At 39.4% G+C, this 24703-nt stretch overlaps 1 protein-coding gene across 1 annotated transcript; it reads right to left on the bottom strand.

Moving 5' to 3' along the window:
- Positions 1–1483: 1483 nt before the first annotated feature.
- Positions 1484–11792, bottom strand: chn1 (chimerin 1). Its single transcript, XM_018675777.2, has 7 exons — positions 11053–11792; positions 9439–9523; positions 6218–6391; positions 4770–4847; positions 3917–4054; positions 3246–3351; positions 1484–2343 (listed from the first exon to the last, which is right to left on the bottom strand). Exons 1-7 carry the CDS (start codon positions 11302–11304, stop codon positions 2172–2174), a joined length of 1005 nt encoding a protein of 334 aa, XP_018531293.1. The 5' UTR covers positions 11305–11792; the 3' UTR covers positions 1484–2171.
- Between the last annotated feature and the right edge of the window lie 12911 nt (positions 11793–24703).

Raw genomic sequence — 24703 nt, 5'->3', positions numbered from 1 at the left:
TACTATCCAAACGGCTTAATTTGAGCTCAAACAGTGTGCAACCATGATCATGTAATAAGCCACTGATGGCTGTGCATGGCTGGTTCTTGGAAATTGCTTGGAAAGACATAACCTTTGGGTAATTAAACCTAAAATGCATAAATTTCATGTGACATTGTTTGCACATATATCCAGTAATTAACAGTCTCCCCAGTGCAAGAATGCTGTAGCCTTAGGTACTGTGAGCATAGTTTTAATCTCACAGTGAATCAATGTGACTGATGTGTCATTAGAGGGGTTTGTGTACAGTCACGTGATGTGTGGCTTTTAGGCATAACCTGTCATTCTGAATACGCAGAATGGACTATCAGTTTTATCTGCCAGGGTCAATTTGTAGCCTCAAAAAATATGTTGCTCATGTCAGTTTTCTAAAACAGCATTAACGATACTTGTATATTCTTATTTCTGATTTAAAAGATAAGGCTGATGTTATATATCTTTGTATTGTCAGCAAATCCCATAAAAAGACCAGCTTCTCTATCCTGTCTTTTTACTAAACCCCCATGCTCAGAACAAGACAGAAATCTTTATAAAATGATAAAATTAATGTGTAGTTTTATAGGAATAAATGGTGCGTTTGTTAGGGCCTATTTGTAGCAGTGGATTAACACACATATGGGACCCTAGTGAGTATTTATGGCAGCAGGATGGTGTATGTAGTACTGACTGAAAATAAACCACAGTGCCCATGTTCAGGGTAATAATGGGGGCTGGTGCACTGAGGAGTTTGGAGGTTGGCAGCGCAGAGTAATAAACTGTAGCTCTGGCTACACAGTCAATATTTGTTATTGAGGTAAATTCATTATTGGTTTTGGTCTTTTCATGTGACTTTTGAACGTACGACAAATAGAAAATATTGCCAGACTTATCTTTTAGGGCAAAGAAAAATAGAACAGATATTGGGGAGGTGTAGGGTGACCCAGGACCAGACCTTATTGAAATCAACTGATTTCAGAGGCATTACATCTGCATCACCATCTCTGGGCAGAGCCTACACTATGTGCTGTTAACCTCTATGAAACATTTGCTGTACAAAACTGTTGAATTAAAGCTGTTAGAATTAATGTTTTTCATATTAACAATGGATTAAATAGTTATTTGAAATGTTAGAGGGGTTGCTCATGGTGATGAACAAACAAAGAATCATCACCCGACTTTGCAGCTCCTCTCAGCTCTGCGGAGGTTTTTTATTGTCCTTTAGCTCATTGTTTTGGTTGTTTGGCTTGCAGCTTTACTGTTCTCAGAGCTCTTGAAGAATTGTTTCTAGACACAGCAAGCAGATGATCACAGGATTAAAAAAAGCCTCAGGAGTTGGTGGAGACCAAAATCAGGTGTAAATGAATTCACAATTGCCAGGTGGTCAGAAACATGATTCAGAACATCTTGTTTCTGCTGCCCACAAGTGGCCATAAAAATTAGTTAATGCAGGTTTAATAACGAACCATGTGATCTAGGCTTTTATTCAGATGACTCATTATGCATTTCTCAGAGTAAGGTTTAATAAATTAAAGTGATCATGCACAAGTTGTGTACAAAAACATTACAGTAAAAAATTAAATTTGCAAATAATGCTGTTTATAACACAATAACAATGTTAAGGTCAGGCAAATGCAGTGTGTACACATTAATAGGAAAGGCTCATTCAACTAAGAACTGCAGGTTACATAAAAACAGATAAAAAAATACAGCATCATAAAAATTACCCCCGAAAAATCAGTAGCTTATTTTTACATCCAGCTATTCAATGTTTCACAGAAATAACTGCGCAGCAGGCAGCTGGGAATGTGGACTATAACTTCTACAGAACAGACAAAAGCAAAATCACAGCGCTACACGATCTTTAACACATGCTGGGTTACAACTACAAAGCAAAGAAGACCTCGCACCATGCATGCTGGTCTATCAGCTTCTGAAAATCCCCCGACAAAAATGGGGAGACATAGAGTAGAGTACGTACAAGTGTAAGGTTCATTGTCCACACCCAGTACACGGGAGGACAGATGTTAGGTTAGCACTAGTCCATACACAGGGCATTTAAAAAAATGTATCAGTAAATGTAATACAAACAGTCATTCAAGTCTTTACACAAAAGAATGATTAAAGAACTGTTCTGTAAAAGTCCTGATCTGAGTTTAGAAGAGCACATCTTCATTTTTAATGAGCACCTCCACCACCTGTCTCTGGTAGCGGATGTCATTGAGTGCTGTCATGGCGTCCAGGTTTGGTGCGCGCATGAGGGTGGGCCCGAAAACAATGGCGAGGTTCTCTGCGTTCATCAGGTTGAATTTTTCATTCTGTGTTACCCTGCAAATATGTACTAGAGTTAGAAACATAGTAATTCTGGAAATGAAAGAGTTGGGTTGAACGTTATGTTTTTTAAAAAAGCAAGACCCTCCCCAGGGTTACTAATATCTTATTTGGACCTTCTCTTTGACTAACAGAAAAATTTAAACATACTCCCCGCAATATCTCAAAGCAACACTGTTGACTGATACAATCAATTTGGCCCATAATAGCTGAAAGTTGAGACAGACTGATGTGTCCTGTTTGCTGAATATTCAAGACTTGAGACCATAGGTTGTCTGAGCTTATTATGAACCACAGTTGGTGACTTCTAGCAGCTGTGGTAATTATGACGGAAGCAAAGGAAGAAGATCGGCAACATGGTATATAGAGTGACAAAGTTTACACTAAGAGGAGGTTAAGATGGAGGTCCCATTTGAAACCAATAGTCATTGTTGTTTCCTTTAACCACGACTGCTCCACAATCGTAACCGTGTGTTTATTATTGTAACCATGATGGTGAAGGTCCTCTAATCTTAAGAAATTATTTGAACCAAAAAAATGATCTTCTCCTAAACCTAACCAAGGAGTTTTTATGCCTAAACCTGACCAAACCATGGAATGCATGTAATAATACATGTTTAGTATAGTAAATAAATGTCCTGAGTTGGAGAACTTGTAGGGGAATACCAGTCATTCTTTATTCTTGAGCCAAAAGCTCTCACTGTCACTTCTATATTTATTGACACATTTAAATTTACTGTAGTTCTGCTTTCTGTTAAGATGCAGAACACAGTGAAGGTGAGAGCTGCTGTATTACAAAAACTTTAATCTACATCAAAAAGAAAAAAACACATGACCAGCCCTTCTCTGAAACCTCACACAGTCCCTTAGCTCTTGCAGCCTTTGGCCAGGTTGCTCACCTTTTTAAGTGTGCCATGAGGTACTTGAGGGTTTCACTGTGCGATGGCGGCAGCAGAGCAAGAGCCTCGTGGAAAGCTTCCAGCTTCTTTTCTGGGTCTGTGAGCTCTGAGAAAGGGAAAGGAGCATGCTGTTAGAGTGGCCAAAACGCACTCTCTGACCTCAAAGGACACAATCCGAAATCAATGTGGTTATTTCCTGTGGGGTAATAAAAGCCATTAGTCTAAGGGAGGAAGTCTGTGGACGACATGCTGCTCAAGAATGCTTATGCAAATGAGCCCTGTGCTCTTAACTGTACGGCAGCTGATTTTTGAATGTCACTGACTGAGAGGACACCTGTGTAAGGTTGCATTAGCATAGTACAGTGATGTTAGTTTCAAGAAGGCAGACAGAATAACAGCCAACAATGTAATGCAACCCAATACAGCAGCACTATAAACTCCTTAATGACAGTGAAATTAAACATAGGCTTTTTCTGTAAAATAAAAGCTAAATAAAGACAAAACACTAAGGTATTTAATATCTGTAATGTGTGACTAACTTTGTGCCCACATGAGGTAATTGATATAAAGCTTGTAAGTGACTGTTTTCCAGCTGTAAGTGCAGCAAAGTCACACACACTGAACAGAAGCAAGAGATGTATTTCTGATTAATTTGTGTAGGTGTGACTCACTTGCAGCCTCGATGAACCTGGGGTAAGCATCGTATGAGATGATGGGAACGGGCAAATCCCTGAGGTACAGTTTCAGTGCACCCGTGATGATATTGATGTCTTCATAGGCGTTTACTGAGATGTCTGTCTTCTCGCCAGCTGTGAGAACGTGTGATGGAATACGGGAGACAAGAAGACGAAAACTGTCACACTGTAAAAATGGCTCACATCAACACTTTCACGTCACAGTGTGAATTGAGGAATGAGGTGATTGTGTTCCAGTGGGTGGGGAAAAAAAATCTACTTTCGCTCTGTATCTTTGCAAAGTAGCTGCTATCATCCACCTGGCCTGTTTTATTCTGACTTTCCCTCGGTTATGCATGCTTTCCAGAGCAGGCCATGGCCTACTTGTGCTGGCAGACTGAACATCACAGTGCTGTGAGCTGGAATGACACTCTGTCATGGATGATCTCCCACATGCGGATCTGGCTAAGAGTTTAGCTCACTGCTGCAGGGTTTTTCTTATAGTTAAAATTCACACTGCACTGGGCCAAGATAGGCTCATTCTCACTAAGTCTACTACTGAATCCCAGCACAATGGAAGAGCTTTTTTTGTGTGTTTAAGGCAGTGAGAGTACATCCATCGTTTGTATCCCCTCAGGTCCCCCCCTGTCTGCCCACACTGTGAAACCCTGCATGAGAGGAACGTATCAGGATAGGATCTGCTCTCCCAGATGGACACTAATCCTTCACTAATGTGTCACTTTCTCATTAGTCTCATGTGTTCTGTGTCTCATGCAAACATTATGTAAGCACACAGTGTCAATTGTCATGTTTCGAGCTGACAGAAATCTATAAAACAAGGAAGACATACCTTTGTCAAATGCCATCTTGACTTCTTCCACTGAATCACTAAATCCAGATACTCTGTAGAGGCCTTCAGATTTCAGTCCTTGAGGAACAAACATGAAACAAACAACCTTTCAGACATCGTCAGGGCTGTCACAGGTAATGTAGAAAAATTCACCTGCACGCATCGCCCTAGGTAATTTAGGAAATGCCATTAAAAGCTCTTAAATATGCATAAGAAATTAAGGATAAAATGTCCATGGTGTCACACAATGGAACAACATGGGCAGATGCAGATAGTTTTCTGCATCACTGGGCAAAATAATAAAGACATAAATCAAACTTAGCTACAGATGTATATTAAGGGGGCAGACAATAAGGGAGCAATGAGTTTCCTACATAGTTGAATGATTTAACTGAAATGCAATCAACAAAGGCAGCAGGAAACAGAGTAATGTATTCCTCATTACAGGTTCACAATTACTAGCACACTCATCAGTCAACCCCCTCAATCCCGCATCCAAAAAACATTAACTTAGTCAGTAATGCAATCTGACTTTTAACACCATGACCTACATGGTATATACTGCAGATCACTTATTATAAAAGTAAAGGAAAGCTGTTTTACAACAAGCATCATAAATACAGTAAAACAAGATCCATAAGCTTAATTTCAAGTGGCATTTTAAAAGGGCTGTTTTGAAAGACTTTTTTTCTTTTGCATGATATCAGCTAAACAATGCAGCAATGCTGTTGACATAATCAAATTTAAATTACATTTTCTAAAAATACATAATTTGCAGAATAACTCTTTTTCCCTGACCTGAGAGGACATGAGCTCAATAGGTTTTCCTAGAATAATTACTAAATGTCTTAACGAAGCAAAGAGGGTTCAAAATTGAATGCATATAATTAAAATTTAAATACTACTGATTTTTACCTTTGAAACACTTTACTTTGAAAACCTGTAAAATGTCCAGAATCTCATTTAAAGTTTTGTAATTCAAAAACCAGGACATTAAGTATCATATTGTGGGTTTTACACATTACACATCAGTTAATTCAACTATCTGATTTCCATGTTGCTCATGTTGAATTTTTCATTTTTTGGATCTAAAATTGAAGTGAGGTAAAAAAAAAAAAAAAAAATGGATTAGGTAAATTCTGACAGTTCAGAATAAAAATCTTAAATTTGAATATTCAGACTATGGATAATCAATAGAACCTGACCTGGTCAATCAGACCTATGTCAGATCATCATAATACTTAAGGTATTAAATTCAAATCATTATGGCTGTTCTTTACCGTCAGCAAATCAGTCTAGTTTTAAAGCTGTTCTGGCTTAAAATTAATTCAGGTAGTATTTAAACTGAACTGCATTTATTACATTCACATTTTAGGGAATATTATTCTTATTCTGAGCTACACACATGGACACACATACACACACACACACACACGTCCTACACTGACCTCTGGATTCAATCTCTCGTATGCACATGTCCACCACCATGGGTCGCGCTGTATTGTAAGCTTTTACCAGGGTCGTGAGGTCACAGCTGTAGACTTTACGGATGTGTCTCAGGTCTGGTTTGCAGTCATTGGGCACCAGAGACGAGCATTGTTTGTGGACGTTCAAACCACAATCTACAAAAAGAGATACAGCAGGTTTAGTTTGTAAAATTCTGCAGCTTAAAAACCAGTCATAATAGAAGGAAGAGTGGTGTAGTAGAATTTTTATTTACACCATAAAATTTGTCAACCATAAAACAAAGTCAACTGAATGATTTCCCATGGTTCATTTGTTTTGTCTCTGAACTGATGACTCTTACACACATTCACATTCAATGCCAGGTTAATTTTGATTAGGTCGGATGGCTTTGTGTGTGTTTTGGCTTGCAGAGGAGTGTTAATTCCCTTGATCAATATTTGTCACCTAAATGTCACGAGACCACTGGAGAGCTCCTCTCTCACTACCACACATGGCATTGGAGTCACCTTGAGCACTGGATAGATCCAAAATCACCTCTACACGGCCATCTATTTATCACAAATATCAAAAACTGTAAAATAAAACAATGAATAACTTGATGGCAAGACTTAATCTTAATTTTTTTCTAATTTAAATAACAAGGAAAAAAGAATGTGATTTCTTTCTACCCATATGAAAAAAATCTGTTTTTTGACACTTTCTCATCCTTTTTTTCTTTTTTTAAAATCTTCTTTTCAGACATAAAATTCATCTCATTAGATGTTTAAATAGCACATTAGTCATGATGTCAGTGTAAGTATGCCACACTGTGTGTTATCTTCAGTAACAGTGGACAGGGCCAGAGGCACAGCTGTTTCAGGGCAGGATTCACCTTGTCGGGAACAGAGGAGCCCATGGAGAACAGATGCACAGAGAGACTGCAGCTCTGCTTTGTAACAGAGATACATGGAGGGAATTAGAGGAAGATTGAAAACGCTGTGGCCTGGAGGAGGGACAGTCGGCACCGCTGCGCACTCTATTCTTTTCCAGATCCAAGCTCACACACAATGGCTGTGGAAGCAGCAATTGAGGCGCTGCAGGCTACACTAGACCTAGTTTCCCAGACTAAAATGGGGCAGCTCTTCAAGCTCTTAGATCTTTTGAGCTGTCTCCAAGTTCTGAAAGGGTTTTTTTTTTTTTTTTGATAAATGCCATGAGCTTTTTGATTCCAAAAACAAAAAATATATAATTTTGATCCCTCAGAAGAATCGCTACTTTTTAATTTTAAATAAAAATCTCCCTCTGCCACTGGACCTCAGACAATATTTTGATTAATATGGGTCCCTGGAGAAATTCACACAGCCTGCATTTATATGCATTGATGCAGAAATGTAATTACCTTAAGAGATGATTCTCTTAAGGATATGAGACAGGCAGTATAATAGAGGAGATCCTGTCATCAGACACAAGCCTGCTGAGCTCGTGGTGTCCATGTGATCACATTGATGGTCCTGGGTCCCAGGTGGAGCGGGTGAGGGTGAGGCAGGGACCCAAGGGACACCAGGAACCAGGAGACAGGGGATGCTGCTTTACTGCACCGTCAGCTCTGTCTGTGTTGCTATGGAGAGGAAGCTGCAGCTCAGTTTTGGCTAAAGGGCTCTGAGAAGAGGTTTAATTGTGGCTGGTTGCTAATTTCTAATCAGCACATTATCACTGTGCCTAACCAGCAGAGTTACCAGTTGAAACCGGCCTCTCTCTGCCTGGAAAACAAAAAGCACCACTTGTATTTGTTAGATGTTTTGGTTTTTCCACCAAGTATTTAAGTTAAATAGGGGTTGAGCTGCGTGACCCAGCTCTTTGGTTGAAGCCGGTGAATTTTAATGTGTATGGAAACAGAGCTCCTTCCCCATGCTCCGAGCCCTGCTCCTCATTAAAGAGACATGCCAGCTTTGTTTTCCTTCATGGGCATGATGGGATGAGGCTGGGGGGCGTACTCTGATGAGGAAATGTGGCACAACAAGCACAAGCAGAGGCTGGCTTCCTGGCACTCGGCCAAAAACAGTTCACACGTACAAAAAGAAAAAGGGGGTGGGAGAACATTTTTTGGTATGCAAATTCGAGCATCATGTGAGACTTTGCTGCCCTAGATTCTGTTAGCTGTGTTCGAGTCTGGAGGAATGGTGATATATGAGTCAATAAAGATCGACTTCAAACATATGTGCCTATATTACGATTGTTGTCAGCTTTCAAAATCGAGACATTAATAAGTAATATCAGAGCTCTGCAGATTTATGTGACACACTTTGTTTCATCAATAAAACATCAAAGACACAGATCAGACTGTATTATAGCACTGTTCTGGGATGGGAGAAGAATTCCTGCAACAGCTTCAGTGAAATAGAAATCTCATCAAGCAGAGGGGAAAATATAACATGATGGTAATAGGACTGAATGTGTGTTAAATCAATCACACAAAGTAAAGAAATATTATATATTAGTACAGAAATATTTATAAAAACTGAAAAATCTTACAGGGAGTAATTGATTTAAAAAAAATGTGTTCACAATATGGATTCATATTGGACTCATATTAACTCATTCATCAAAGTACAGATCTAATCTTAAAAATACATTGTTTTTTTTCACATGCATAAGAATATACTGTGTCTGTTTTCTGGTTTATACTGCACCTGATGTTTACCCACTAAAATCACGGAAGTATATGGCCCTTGGTACTGGAATAAATGACAAGAGGATGTGAGGGAATCCTCAGCCATTAGCTGAAAAAAATCTCACCATTATTTGCTGGAAAAATAATGAGCTACTGTCAGATTTTTGAAATAATCTGTCACTGTAGACAGTGCTCAATGCTCACTCTTGCGTGTTTGAACTGACTATATTCACAAACCCAGTGAAGAAAAAAGTAGGTCAGCAATAAGACTTAAACATAGTGTAATATACTAGTTATGTCACAGCTATAGAGCCATCATGTCACTCTGTTATACAACCCATAATCCACAAACTACTGTTGGGATTTTAGATTAAAACTGATTAAATCTGGCTCCAGATGCACTGAAAACCAACTAACCTATATTCAATAATGCTCACTTTGTTCACCATGAATGTAGCAAGAGAGTGCTGTGACGTGATCAAGCAGTTTATATAAGGCTGTGTATAAAGTGTCTTATATAAGAACAAGATGTAGCCTGAGAACAAGATGTACCTGCACATTTGACCCCCTGGGCCATCAGTCCCCACATGAAGCTGGCACAGTGTTCACACCAGTGAGGCCCTCGAAAGGTATGGACCTACAACAGAGAGGGAGGACAGTGACAGATATTAGTGATGAGGAGCAATGACAGAATAGACAGAGAACAGCAGGTGGTTGCAGCCATTTACTCCACAGACACTCCATACTCTTCCTTAGCAGGCCAGAAGACCCGTAGGTGCTGCCATCTGAAATGAGGCAGGGGAGGAGGATTATCTGTGTGTGTGGAGGAGGACTGTTGTTCAAAAAGACCCTCAAACTGACAATACTGAGGTGGGTGCAATGGTGACTCCAAGCAGGGGGAGCAGTAGGATTTGACACTTGTGCAGGTTGTCTGGGAAATTTGCTATGGAAACAGTGGAAGGCCACCATGCTCATGAAGGAAAGGACCCCCCCGACCCCATCTCCCACTCTCCACCAGGTAACAACAGCTCAGCCAATCAGGGAGGCCTCTGGGAACAAGAGCAAGCCACAACTCTCCCTGTTCCTCTGCATTAAGTCAATAGCAGACACAGACAGGCAAGGCATTTTGTATAGAATTGCTAGTTTCTGGTGTATATACCACTGTGAATGTGATCACTGTGTTTAAAATATTTACTGATGGTCACCTGAAAAGTCCTTAGACATCAGTAATGATATCCTGATCACCTGGAGTGATGTCATGTGTCATCTCTTTTCACATTTACAGAATCTAAGGATTATAATTTAACACTTTGTATGATCACGTATCATCAAGTACTCTTTGTGTTCTCTGACTGTGTCATGCCTGTTCATAAGTAAGAAAAATGTGGCTGATCACTGCATTTACTTTAAGAGGATGGGGCATGAAGTCAAACTGAAGCATTGCTTTAACTAATTAGCAACAATCCCCAGCTAATTTTATAATTCAAACAAGAAAGACAAAACCATTTGGAACATATTTTTCGTCTCAAGCTTCACCATTAGGAAGAAGATAAACTTCAACATGTTTAATTGTCAGGGTGTTTTACCACAAGATTGATTTCAGCGCCAAGATGTTATTGTACTGTTGGTACATTAACACTTAAAAACATTATCTTTACTATGAATTTACACAAACTCTCCTCTCCTCCTTGCTGGTGGGAGCTTTAAACTCAGGAACAACACTCTGAAACGTAACATTCAGCAAAAACAGGGGAACAAAGCAGCAGAGCATCAGCAGTTTGTAAGCCTTGAAGGTAATATTTCACCCCCTGCTTGCCATCCCATTAACCAGCCAAACTAGGAGAGTGAGCCTGAGCCAAATAGGGATACACTCCTCCACTGTTTCCCCTCTCCATCGGCCTAATCTGTCCATCTGGTGCTCAAACTAACAGCAGTGGTCCACAGACCACCCAACAGATTTTCTTTTGATAAAAGCTCACTGGACAGACCAAAACAGCTCTGTTATTTATCCTCTCTCCCACCCACTAATACCCCCCTTCTCCCCTGCTTTCAGCTTGCACAAGAGAAGCATGAGAAGCCGCCCACTGGCCACACATGGTGACATTAAAAGAAACATTTCAGAGATGCAACAGCTTACAAGAGTTCCTTAAGTTGATTGAGTCTCACCTTGAAGTTGTGGACTTTCTCAGATCTGGGTGCCCGGTCGCTCTCCTTCAGTGTGGCTCTGCGCACCAGTGAGGTGAGCTGTGAATAGGCGAATAGTTTAAGTGGCTGCCAGAAAGTAGCTGGAGGTTTCTGTGGCCCCATCCTCATCCCCAGAGCAGCCGCCAGAATATCCTCCTGATTGGCCTCTCGCTTGGCCTTTTGCACCAGGGACTTGTCATCCTTGTGAACCTTGTAGGACTCTCTAGATGGCATTCTGGTGCTGCTGTTTCCCAGACCAGATGAAGGAAAAACCCAGTAGAAAAGTACAAAAGAATGAAGTAAAAACTCCTTGATGCTCAGAGCAGGTCTGTGTCAAACAACATTTCTTGCATCGTCCCAGTTTAACAGAGACAACAAATTTAAATTAGAAAAAAAGAGTCTGGAAATCATTTAAGAGTCCACAAGAAAAAAAAACAGTGGTCCTTATTAAATCCTCTCACAGCAGTGACAGTAGATTAAGTGCAGCCCCTGTGATAGGACTGCCAGGTTTTATACAAAAGAGGTGCAGCCCTGGATGCTCATGTGGTTCTCTGGGAACGTGTATGCAGATGAGCTGAGTGGCTGCACTAATCCTCTCCTCCCTGTGCGGAGCTGATATTCTCGCTGGAACAGAGACAGCACAGTGTTGTGTACGGATGCTGTCAGGGCGGTCAGAGCGAGGGGGAGGAGTGCAGGGGCGGACCCTGTAGCAGTCACGGCAGATTAAATGGATACCACCAGCCAATCGCACCACGGATGCATCAGCTTTATAGTAACTGCCACCCCGCCCTCCCCCACCCCTCTGCCTCCACACAACCATCTCCATCAGATATCCAAGCAGGGGGAGCCTGGGTAGGATGAAATGAGAGTGGGATGATAATGAGCAATGAATGAGTCATGCATCAGAAGTGGGCTGCAGCCGGCAAAGACTTGCGACAGCAGTGGGCCGTTGGAGAGGGGAGCTATTTTCAAAATCATGTTGCCACAGAAACTGCCCATGCCTGGGACCACAAAGAGCGAGAGCACAAAAGCCCAGAGCATGGATGCAATATATGAGATCACAGACATTAACACCCGCTTTCACACAGAGTGATGCTGTAGCTTTTATAAAAAATGTAAGAAATTCCATATTCAGCAGCATTTGGATTAAAAAGTAACAAAAAAACAAAACATGAAATGAATAGAGAATAAACACAAACATAAAGAATCCAGTAATTAAAAGGGAACATTGTATTTAATCAAACCGATGATTCATGATGAAACAGCTTTGAAATCTCCACTTTGACCCCAAAACAGATTAAAATCAGGTCCCAGTGCTTAAGAGGAAGTATTTGTGATTTTTTTGTTAATGCCCTCAAATGCTGGATTTTTCTTCAGTGTTTGTTCTGGATTGCCTGTGTATGAAACATGCTTTGTATTGTACACATCACCCTTAAGGAATCATAAAATGCATTTAATGTTTGCTATAGTAACATTCGTTTAAATAATTTGTATTGTCAATCAATATTCACTGTCACCAGCAATTTATTCCATCATTTTTACATTATGATAAAATATACAATGAAGAATTAAACAACATATGTCTGTACCTGGCATGTGATCTGGAAGCTGGGAGCTCTTTTTGTCTTTGTCTAGATGTTCATTTCCTTGAGGTTTAACACTGATGCAAGAGTTGTGTTGTGTGTATGCAAATGAAGTCTCAAATATAGCATCGCAATGATGTGATGTGGGAGAAAGGATCCACAACCTGCTTCTCTAATTCACACACTGCGAGTCAAATGTGATTATGCTCCCACATCTCAGAGCCTAATTCAGACTCAGCTGTTAAAGTGCAACATTCTCACCTTTATGGAAGACAGCTGGAGAGGAAGTGACTGTGCAACCTCTCCTCCACAAATCAATGAGGACTGTTATAGCTCTCGCTGTGCCAGCCTCAGCAGAGAGGTATCAAAATGAGAGCATGAACAGTGGTGGGGAGCCGAAACAGGGGTCTTTGAAGATCAGTGTACTTATGTAGAATGGCATCCCGAACTGTGGTGTCTGACAGGAACATGAAAGACATGAAACAGAGGGCTTCCAGTTTAGCTTTCCTCTCTTCATGCTCGGTGAAAGTCTCTTCTCAGGAGGGTACCTGAGAGTGGTATAGATAAAAGACAGTAAGAGCCTTTTATATGCACCAGTTCATCCTCTCAGACCCTGAGCACTTTAGTGGGTTTTGCAGAGTAATTGTGTTGCCTGCTGTTAAGTGCAGAATGAGCGTCTGACTCCCAGGATGTGGTTTACTTTGAACAAAGCTCTTATTGACACTGATTGATTTGCTTGTTTCCCCAAACATGTCCAGAGATGGGACTCTTGAGGATTGATGGATGTTCACGGTGCAGTATCTTTTACATCTCTGTAATGCCCATCTGTGTCCAGCCTGGACATCTGAGCTCACCTGAATCTTTGCATCCTGCCACATGTGGGATTTATGCTGTAATTCAAACTTGCTATTAAACACTTTGTTTCTGATTTGACCCAGAAACCGGCACAATCTCAAACTTTCAGTCTTTGTTTAAACTTTATTCCCTCACTCCCTCCCACTCTCTTTTAAGCCATTAAGCTGCTGAAGCTTGTGCTGACTATTTCTGTGGGCTAGGGAGGTCGTTACATAAGGAAATGTTCTTCTAATGCACAGCTGACCCAGCACACACACAAAGATCCATTAAGAGCACACATTGGTATTCGCTCTTGTGATCTGATTGCAACCTCTCAGTGCTCTGATTTCTATCTCAGTCTCTCACATTACAGTTTATTCAAGTTAAATAAATAACATCATAATCCAGATCTATAACTCACAGCTTACAGCTAAAGAAAACACCACAACAACATGCAGTTTTAGTGATGTACAACATGAAAAAGGCTTCAAACTGATCCACCAACCTCATCCTTCAGCAAATCACAAAGTTACATAATGTTATGTAAGTGGAAAACTACAGGATGATGATGAGAGTGAGAACCAGGAAGTCATAATAAAGTCCAAGAATATAGAGGACTGGGATGCCAGCACACAAAAAGCTTTCTGCAGAGCTACATGTTATTAAATGTGTGAAATGACCAAAACAAATTTGAATCTTGTCACGCATTGTTGGTGCTATGACAGCAGCGGCATTACTTTAACATTTTGCACCCATTTAAAATGCAGCATATAACACCCAAACACGTTCATTATACAGTCATTCAATAGAGAACTGGAAGGGAAGACCACAGTGTGAATCAGAGATACAGAAAGGCTACATATGGTTGAACCACCACTGCCAGGAAACACCACATATGCATAAGCTGCAGCGTAAACCGTGGCTGTTTTGCTGGGGTTGCAATAAACCTGGAACAAATTACACCATCGTTTCCGGGACAAATAGATTACCTGGATGTGGCTGGAGCAGTCCATGCTTTGACAGTGATGAATGGTGGGCTGCTATCATGGTTTGCTATTCACGCAGCAAGGTCAGAGCATGCGTAGGACACAATCTTTACAATGCACAGTGAGAGGTTATAGTCACAGCTGCATTTTAAACTGTGAATTTATCCTAGCCAGTGATTTTACTCTTGAGGAATAAAAAGCCTGCATGACCATATTGCAGTGGGTAAATCAGTGCCACCTGTCTGTTTTTAAAAATCCATTTATAGAGAGGAATATTTGGTTGCTGAACCAGTCCTGATAGATGCATGTACAGCAACTGTAGCAGGAGTAGTGGAGTGACTCAGTGCTTCAATGACGTGGAAGCAAATCAGTGATCGCATTACTGCTGTCAGACTTCACATTTATATATATATATATATATATATATATATATATATATATATATATATATATGTATATTATCATGAATTAGTGGTGGACCCACAACCAAACCTAACGTCATAGCTCTAGACAGTCAAGTGCAAACACTCGCGTTAATCCTATCTTGAGAAACAATCTGGTCACCACAAAAGAAACCATCTACGGGGGAGTCACCTACTTTTATACAGAACGACTGGGTATTACATGGAATGACAAATGGTTGTGAAGAATAATTAAAAGGCCTGAGTGGTCCTTTATCTCTGTGTGATTCTGCAGAGCAGTTTCTCCCCCAACAACAGTGTGAATACCAGTGTTTAGAGCTTGATGAATGACTCACTGTGCATGAGCTATTTTGGCAACAGGGTGATGATAACAGGATAGGATGATTAAGTTAATGCCTGATATTCACTCAGTCCTTAAGAGGAATACCAAATCTGTACAAAGCAAAGAGACTGAGTTCATTTAATTTGCAGCAACAAAGCAACTCAAACATTCTTAAAGGATTAGTCCAACATGTTGGGAATCTCAGTCTAACTATTGTGCATTATGCTGTGTTCTCATATCATGAGATGGGTGGCATAGGTGGGAAAGATTCCTATGTTTACAACACAGATGGTTGTATAATTAGAGTTTTAAAGTTAGTTGTTTGTGTTTGAGAGTTAGAAATACTGTGCACGGACAAAACAACACTACATCCATAAAATCTAGGTATAATTATGTTGAATGACAGACTGGCTGACATCAAGCATCAGTGTTTGGTTTTCAGGTACTTCTCTATTAAACTTTCAGAGTTTTCCAGTCATAATTATGATTTTGATGTTGAAGCCCAAAACCCATAATTAAGGTAACTCCAGTAAGACATATTTGCAGTGAACAATATGTTGCTGGTATTTTTGCCCTCATGCAATACTTTGGGAAAGTCAGGAGTGATCATGTTAAACTAATTTGTATCTGAAATTTAAAAAAATCTTATTTATTTTTAAAACAACTTTTGAGAAATACAATCATTGGCCTAAATGGATAAATTGTTGTTTGTACACCTCTTTCTTTTTTTTCTTTTTTTTTTTACATTTAGGTTAATCAAAAAAGATTAAATGTGTTTATTGGAAGGTACTAGAGTTGTTGGCAGGTGCATGTTTTACCTTTGGACTGAGCTGCTTTCAGTCTTTGTGCTAAGCTACGCTAACTACATGCTGCCTTCAGCTCTAGACCATATATTTACACCAAAAAGGTCCATCCACCCATTATCTATACCACTTAAGGGGTTAAAATACAGCCTGTTAAATGTCACCACCTCCTTGTGTAAGCGTCCACAGTGGAAATATCTGAGTGCAGAACATCACACGCTGTTCTCATAATCATAGATGGCTAGAGCTGCTACAGTACATATATATATATATATATATATATATTTTTTTTTTTTTTTTTTCCACTCTTATGTAACTGTACCTCACTCCTCCGTATCCCCAGAGAGATGAGGGATAGTCCATGCAGCTTCCTGAAGGACAGAGAGGTTTCATGATCAGCTCTTATATAATCAGCTTTGGTCTTATCAATAACAGGAAACAGGTCAGAGGTCCTTTCTGTTGTCATCATATAGGAATCATAAGACTTTGAAAACACACACACACACACACACACAAAAAACAAAAAAAAAAAACATCTAGTTTAGCAGCTGGGGGAGCAGCTGGGATCAGACTCTGAGGACCCACAGATGAAAGAAATCCTGAGAGCAATCGGGACTATTATTTCATACCCATTACATTATGTCTTCTAGTCATATCCTAGTTATAATAGAGGCATTTTGATACAGTTTGTCCACTCTGAACTGACACTCTCCAGATTAAAAGAGTTAAACATATAATTCAAATTTATGAAATACAAGTAGATTCATATAGACTCTACAGTCAAAGTATGTGGACAATCTCTTCCAAATGTATATTTTCATATATATATTATCTGAAAATTCCTTATAATTTCCCAGTAATTTCCAGGGAAGTTTCCTGGGTGCTACTTATAGATACAACAGAGATGGTGCTCATCTGGCACACATCCCAGAAATTAATTCCTATTAATTGCTTAATTGAACATGTATGAAATTTTCTAGCATACAATTCAACACAAGCTTCCAATTATAAATCAAAGATTTATGATTATCTTATCTTTAAATGGAGCAGTTCTTTCAAGGATTTTTTTCTGGAAATAACCCACTGTTTTTAAACTCAACACAACTAATGAAGCAGCCTCTAGCCCCTCTTCTTCCCTCCAGTGTTAAATGACACAGATTTTTCCAGGAAACTACCAAGAAATTATCAGTATATTATAAAGAGATAATTACCATGCAAAATAAAGCATTAGCCATTTTTTTCATGGTTTGGGATACAGGTTAGAGATATGGTTGGAATACACCTGCTGAGCAGCACTTAAGTGAGTCCCAATTTGAAAGTGTTAGCATGGATGCACAGTTTTTGTACATTTAAACTGTAGTATTATCATAACACAGTACTGAGAGAAAGGATTTACATCTACAGCAGCAAGGCTTGACTCTCTGATCAGTAATCTGCTCACTATTTGCTCTGGCTGAAGAGGACACCAGCCTGTGGAGTGTTGACCATATTGGCCATATATTATCTTATTATGTTTATTATGTCGCTGGAGGAGAACAACATCTGTTTAGAGTGCCATGTTCCCATGAGAACAATGTTTCTGAGCCGGTGGACTTCTTTTATACATCGCTGGTTATCTTACCTGCTGAAATTAGCTGACTAGTCCCAGGAGGAGACAATGTTAATAGACATTTTAGAGGTGCTGATGTATGAATAATTTGATTAGTGCGCTTTAAACTGCTCTACACTGACAACATATTGTAATCTGAGGAACAGAGTGAGTGCTTTACATTAAAATGCATCTCACATTTGCAACTAACGCAGGGGGGACAGAATAGAAATTGTGACAAATAAAACAAAATCAGACATAATTACGTAACGTAGCAGCACAGAGAACTGTGGCAAAGTAACCTGCAGCCCTAATCATCCCTGAAAATATTCAGGGCTCAGCTCATTAAAATGCCTGACAGTTTTATAAACAGTAGTGTGAACACTTCTGCGGTGAATGACAGAGCAGGTTAAGGAAGGGGACAGACTCTCTACTCCCATCATACAAAGACACCCCCTCCCCACCCCCACACAATCTTTTGACTAATGACTCATCTCCTGTCTGCCTGAGAGGTGTTAAATCTGGACATTTTGATCAGTGGGATCAGTTGAAAACTTCTCACACTGCTCCTGCGGTATATTCTATTCTTACAATTCAATACAATAATCCTTTTGCATGAACAGAACCAGATGCACTGCCTTTGTGTTTCTGGTCTCCTCAATACGTCAAAGTTAAGTTAGTTCAGTCTAAAAACATATTTGTGTTTCTGTTTTGAATTTATGACTATTCTAGTTTTTAGATCAAGATTGTACCAAGACAAAGAATCTACAGCTTCCTGTGGCTGCTCTCTAAGTATTTACAGTATTTTACAGTGGTGCTTTGTGCTAAATGCTAATGTCAGCATGCTAATATGCTGATGTTTTGCTGGTAATGTTCTGATGGGGATGCTAATGGGAATGTTATTATAAAAGTGTTTGTCATAAATCACAGTTTTGGACAAATTTTAATTTTTAATGATGGTGCTAGTTAAAAGCCAGGACATCATCAGAGTTATTAGGATAGGAACCATTAATATTTGTGCCATTGTCCTGCACCATTGAGTCTTTTCTGAGCTCAGAATAGTTTCATAGCTCCTCCTGAAAAGCAGACAGCTGCACTGTTACATTCACACATCAGATCGAGCTCATAGCAGTCACCTTTAGTAGCTTCTTCACTTTAATCAGCTGTAAATTATTGAAGCTTGTATGTGTGATTCTTGTTATCATTTTCAGTCTCTGTGTTTCACACCTTGCAAATCAGTGCAGACCAGAAAAAGTTGTAAAAATCATTTAATTAAAGGATTTTTTAAAGGTCTACATCTCCCAAACCAGCATGTGGTTTTTCCTCATGCAGAGAATTCAGATGCGCACTGGATGTTGTAACTATGAACTGGCAAACAAAGGAAATCAGATTGATCCCTTGCATTAATTTGAGTTCAGCTTTTAATAAAAATCAAGCCAGAGACTGCTCTTTAAAGAATAGTTACAATTAATTTCACCTTGGATTATATTTTTGTCTTTTTATCTTTTGTTATTGTTTCTATTCGTAAAAAAAAAAAAAAAAAAAAAAAAAAATTGCACTCCCTGAGTTATTTGCTGAGATCCAAGAAAACAGTGACATTGTTCAACATACGTCAAATGGGGCCAGAAACACAAGCAATCAGACAATCATCCAGGTTGTATTTAAACCCTACAGGTTAACCAAACCTCACTGTTTTCTATGTGATCAAGAATTACTAACAGTACAATGTTTACACACATACATATCAAAACAAGGCCCACTTTGTAATTACCTAGTCTTATCATTTATAGAAAACAGTGCTATCAGAGTCAAACTAACTGTAATCCTTGTACTGTAGTATTGTGGTATCATGGCAACTGGCAAAGGCAAAATGATTGACACTGATTGCTGCATAAACAACAAAGCCAGCAGATAGAAATGTATATGAACTTATATTTGTTCAAAACAAGGCATTTGGCTCGAGGCAGTTTTCAAATCAGCGGGCCATGAATATCAAATCATTCGAAATTACGCAGAGCAGAGCGACTGGTGGACATCTGGTCAACTGGTGTCTGTGGATGATTCTCTCCCCACGCTGCCTGCTTGTTAGCATATCAAAGACAGAGATGTATTTCTCAGACAGAAAGAGACGAGAGAGCAGTTTTTAAAAGAGAGAGTGAACAACGGAAACTGTGGGTCTGAACTGTGAAAATATAATTTTGTTGGGACATTTCAGTCCATAGAAAAACACCTTCAGTTTACATAATATCCAGAATTAAGACATTACACAAGCAATGGGGTAATGCCAGGGTTTTCAGACAGAGTTGCTCTTTGTTTTTAACCGCTGAGACTGAAAGCCCCCCCTTCCACTGCCACCACCATCACCACCACTATTATACAACCTTGTTTATGAGCTCCCTGCACTGTGAGAATACAACACCACACACAGCAGAAGAAAGGGAAAGTTTGCTGAAGAGATAATTCAGCTGCAAAGATCACTCTGAACCATTCTTCAGTCTCTGAACTTGTTTCAAAGCGATGTGAAACTGTCAGTGTCTACGTCATCTCTTCCTGTGCAGGGACAATCTCGCTCATTGTCGTCACGCTGCACTGCTTGCCTTCGGCTAGTTGTGTTTACAGGGCTGCGTTTTCCTCCAGAGGCCTGAGAGTTAAGAGTTCATTCAACATCCTTTGTATCCGTCATATGAGCAAACACCTTGTGCTGAAACTCATGATGGATCAGTGTTAACGTTTGATATAAATAAGCAAAGGTCTTACTTGTCCGCAGATAAATGAACACGTTTGACCCAAACTCTTGAACTCACTGACAATGCCTCTTTCAGTCCCACTTTACAAACCCAATGTCACCCACAAGGTCCATTAGGTTGCTGTTCTAGAGCTTTCCATCACATCACATGGTCTTCATTAACCAATCGATCGTACCATACCCAGTAGACGTGGACTCAAGGATGTTCATATTTAATTGAAACAACACATCGTCTCTTGAACAACAATAGCTGTTTTAGTATGAAGCAGCTTGTGGTGGCTAATGTTAGCTAACTTTAGGTAAATATTGTCGTATAATGCACATTACCGAGTCAGTTTGCTGAATAAATGACTTATCACTTGTGCTACTATCATAATATCATAGCTTTCTACCTAAACACTAAAAATTTATTTAGCTTAACAGTAGTGAAGCATTTAGTATTATTGTAGCCACAAGATTCAAACTTTATTCTGATGATGAGAATCCTATATGATCAAAAGCTCCTGAACAGCTACTAAATAGATCTTGTGGTGAGATTCTTCTCTGTTTCCAAGGTCAATAATGACCTTTGAACCTCAACCATATATTATGGTTCTTTCTATATTATGTTCATATTATGAACAAGTAAATGCAGCAAACCAGAAATAAAAGCAAATTTTTTCTTACTTTTCTATCACATGAACTGACATTAAAATGGATACATGGATATGGACTTGGAGGCACTCATGTGGAAAACATTTTTCATTTTGATTATGGGGGCCTCCTCTTTCTGATTATTCAGTCAAGCCTCTCCTCATGATGAGCAGAACGGACTGCCACTGATCGCTCACTGATTATTTACTAACCAGCCAGTTAGAAAGCTCCGGAGCTGAACTGATTATAAATGGATCAAATGAATACTACAGGGATAAAGGTGATAAAAAAAAGCAACTGTTTGACATGCAAAATAAAGAGAATATGTTTTCCTTTTTGTTGAACATTTCCCTGCTGCTGTATGTTCTCTTTAGACCATATTCCACCATGTGGCAGCAGAGCGAGCTGTGGCATACAATGCACAGCTCAGTGGGCAGGCTTTACAAGGCTGAGGCTTATGAGGTGGACAGAATGATTGTGGTTAAAGTCGCCCTAATTCCCCATTATTGCTTTCCTTACAAGAGAACTGTGGAGAGCTGCAATTTTAGATTTGACACACAGTAGAGAGGCATTAGGTTTGTTTGTACTGAGAAGTAAATGCAATGAAAGGGTGAAAATATCACCACACATCTGAACCGATCAATACCGGCTGTGGCTTACATGTACCAGAGCTGCACATGTACACAAGGACAGCCAGAGTGTGTCAGGATAACAGGATTTTGAAATACCATAAATGGTATAACTGTCAAAAAATCATAATGTATTTGCTGACTATTGAAGATAAAACAATTTGACTGTTGAATGAGCAACACTGTGTGGTGACTAATTTCTTTAGAAAAAAATAAAAATAAAACTTTACTGTTCAATCATCTTCAAAATGTAACTTCATGTTCTGCTGTTGTTCTGAAAAAATTGTTCTGTGGATTACACGGGGTTAAGGGATCAGTGTTTCTGGAAGAAGTCAGTGCAGTTAAATTATTTAAATGTAAAAATATAAATGCTGTCACTGCCATATGCAAAAATTGTCTCCACTGTGTTGCACTAGGGCGGCAGACATTTCAAAACCTGGACTAAGCAAAACTATTTGTATGGCTGGGTACCACTTAGTGGAGCTTAGTGGGAAAATCTGTTTTTTGTTTGTTTGTTTTGAGTTATTTGTCATTTGGGCACAAAAAAGTTTTGTTAATGTACATATCTCATGCATAGTCAGAGGATTTTGTATCTCTGTGCACATGAACAAAAAAACCTGCTACTATCAGTGTAAGGTTAGAATAAGAGACCTTTTAGAAATCAATCAGAGCTGATATTTGTCTTCAAAGCTATTTAAAAATTCCTGAAATCCTGTCTTAAAGCACAAACAGTAATTAGCCATCACTTCATTTAATGAGGGAATGTTAAAACAGTGATTAGCTTGCCTTTGTTGTCTTGATTAATTCATTCGCTGGCGTGAAAGCAAGCAGCTGCAAGTCTGCTAATCAGTGGCAACAATCATCACAACTCGGCAATCTCCGCGACTGTCTGGTGTGAGGGGAAAAGATATTATAGTGCACAAAACTATCGATCATGACTTCAGGATGAGAACATATCCAAAATCCTAACACATCTGGGAATTTTTAAAGCGTTAATTATAGGAAAAACCATGATTCAATATATTTTTCCATATGGCAGTAATGGTGATCATCTCTTTGTTGGGTTCAATTTTTAATTGTGGGCTTCATGCTGGGGATTACCCGATGCTTTTTACATTACATGTTCCACACAGAAGGATAATGGGTCAAATTAAAATCCAATTCACCTTGAAACTGTATGAGAGTAAAAATTAGGAATGCATACTGCATCTAATAAACTGATTTCTTAGAAACAAATCAGACTGTGCCTATTCCTTGAAATCACTGGAAAAACTTAAAAGGTTTAAGTGACAGATTTCTTTGTAATGGGTTAAAGAGATATCATCTTTTGCTTTCATTTAAAACAAAGAACCTACTCATTTCATGGGTATGAAAACAATCTGAGGCTTGTAACTGTTGAGCTTCTGTCACTACCTGTGTCTAAAAAACATATTCAACTGTAAATTGTGCATAACCACCAGTTTAACAAGGTCATTCTCCTCTTCACACTGGATTATCTAATTAACAAAGCCGAAAAAATACAGTTTCTCTCATGAGCATGACAGTATTGTTATAGAGGATCAGTAAAGGCTCCATATTCTCTACATTCAAATTTAAAATCAAACCCCTACAAGATTAATTTGACAACCATGTTCTTTACTATGTATCTAAATAAATATAAGTAAATAAATCAACATCGTATCATACATCTGTTCTGCTGTTCACAAACCAAGTTTTGTACATCACCATACAACAGAGGTTTCCTGTGACAGCAGATTCTGACAGTCACTGCAGGAAAAGCACAGGTGTGACTAATAACACTGATAATGGCTGTATCCACTAGTATCAGGGCCCTGCTGTAGGCCGTTGTCACAGCAGAATTTTTGGCTCATCATAGCAGGGAAAGCACGGGTCTAGCTGATAACATTAAAAAGCAGCGCTCTCCGTTTAAGTGCGCTACTTCCAGAGCCAAGTTACTGTGCATGCTGGCTCACTGTGAAAACTGTCAGGACTGTCACAACTGGCACACTTGATGCCACTGAGCCTATCGTTAACAAAATTTGCTTCACCTGTACTTTTCTCGCTGCGACAAGTCAAAACGTCTACTGTGAAAAACATCTACCATGCCCACTGATGACGTGCTACGACACTTAAATAGAACAAAGCCACTGTTAATGCTATTACCTGCACAATGCCCCAGTTACTTCTGCATAATTCACAGACCTCACACTGGACGACTTCTCTATTTGGTGCATTTGGCAGAACGCAGTTAAAATGCATAATAAAACCTGAGCCACTGTTACAGCTTGATACTATAAGGTATCAAAATCAACGATGACCATGATCCTCATGATGATAAGAACTGTGTGTTGACAAAATTAAAGTAGACTAGGAGCTGATAAATAAATCATTAAAAATATTTTACTTTAAGGATTAGGCTGGGAGTATTCAGTCTTTTCCTTGTCAAAAATCTAATTTGGATTTGGTCCAGATCTCAGTACCATTTCTTCCTGCTAAAGATGTAAATCTTTAAAATTCATTGTTGAAATGTTGACTTGACTTGATCTTGTAAACACAGGATGCTCGTCACATGACAACATAAGACGATATGTCCCCTGACATCATGTACCTCATCACAGCTCAGTGTTTGGCTTCACAGCTTTGTCAACAGCTGGTACAGCCGAGCTGAGGAGTTTATGTTCGTCTCTCTAGGCCTGTCAGACAGACCTGATCCTCGTTTCACCTCGATAATACAGTTTATGAGCATGAGAAGCATAAGACAGACTTTTATACCACCGATAAAAGTGGTGACCTCGCAGTCCCTGGTGTCATCTGATAAACCACAGTAATCACGCTCCCCTTCATGTGTGATGAGAAGTGCCCTCATTAGCTCAGTGCTGCTCTTAAACATTTGATAGTTAAATCCTGGGGTTAGCAGCCTCTTCTGTAATCCCATTAACTTCATCAAGCTCAGCCCTGATTTAACTGTTGGAGAAAATGTGTGTGAGACCATGCACGACCTGGCTGAGACAGAACTAATTCTGTCAAATTGTGTGCGTCTCGAGCATAATTTTGAAATCCACATAAGGATTTTGGAAATCTACACCA

This window comes from Lates calcarifer, linkage group LG1, assembly GCF_001640805.2.
Source record: "Lates calcarifer isolate ASB-BC8 linkage group LG1, TLL_Latcal_v3, whole genome shotgun sequence".
Classification (NCBI taxonomy): Eukaryota; Metazoa; Chordata; class Actinopteri; family Centropomidae; genus Lates; species Lates calcarifer.
This window is presented reverse-complemented; position numbering and strand designations above follow the sequence as displayed.

Excerpts from the sequence above, each read along its gene's own strand:
- chn1 (XM_018675777.2), bottom strand. The coding sequence starts at position 11,304 with ATGCCATCTAGAGAGTCCTACAAGGTTCACAAGGATGACAAGTCCCTG. Across the intron at positions 6,392-9,438 it reads CCAGGGGGTCAAATGTGCAG|ATTGTGGTTTGAACGTCCAC; the intron begins GTACATCTTGTT and ends CTCTTTTTGTAG. Across the intron at positions 3,352-3,916 it reads CAGGTTCATCGAGGCTGCAA|AGCTCACAGACCCAGAAAAG; the intron begins GTGAGTCACACC and ends TCCCTTTCTCAG.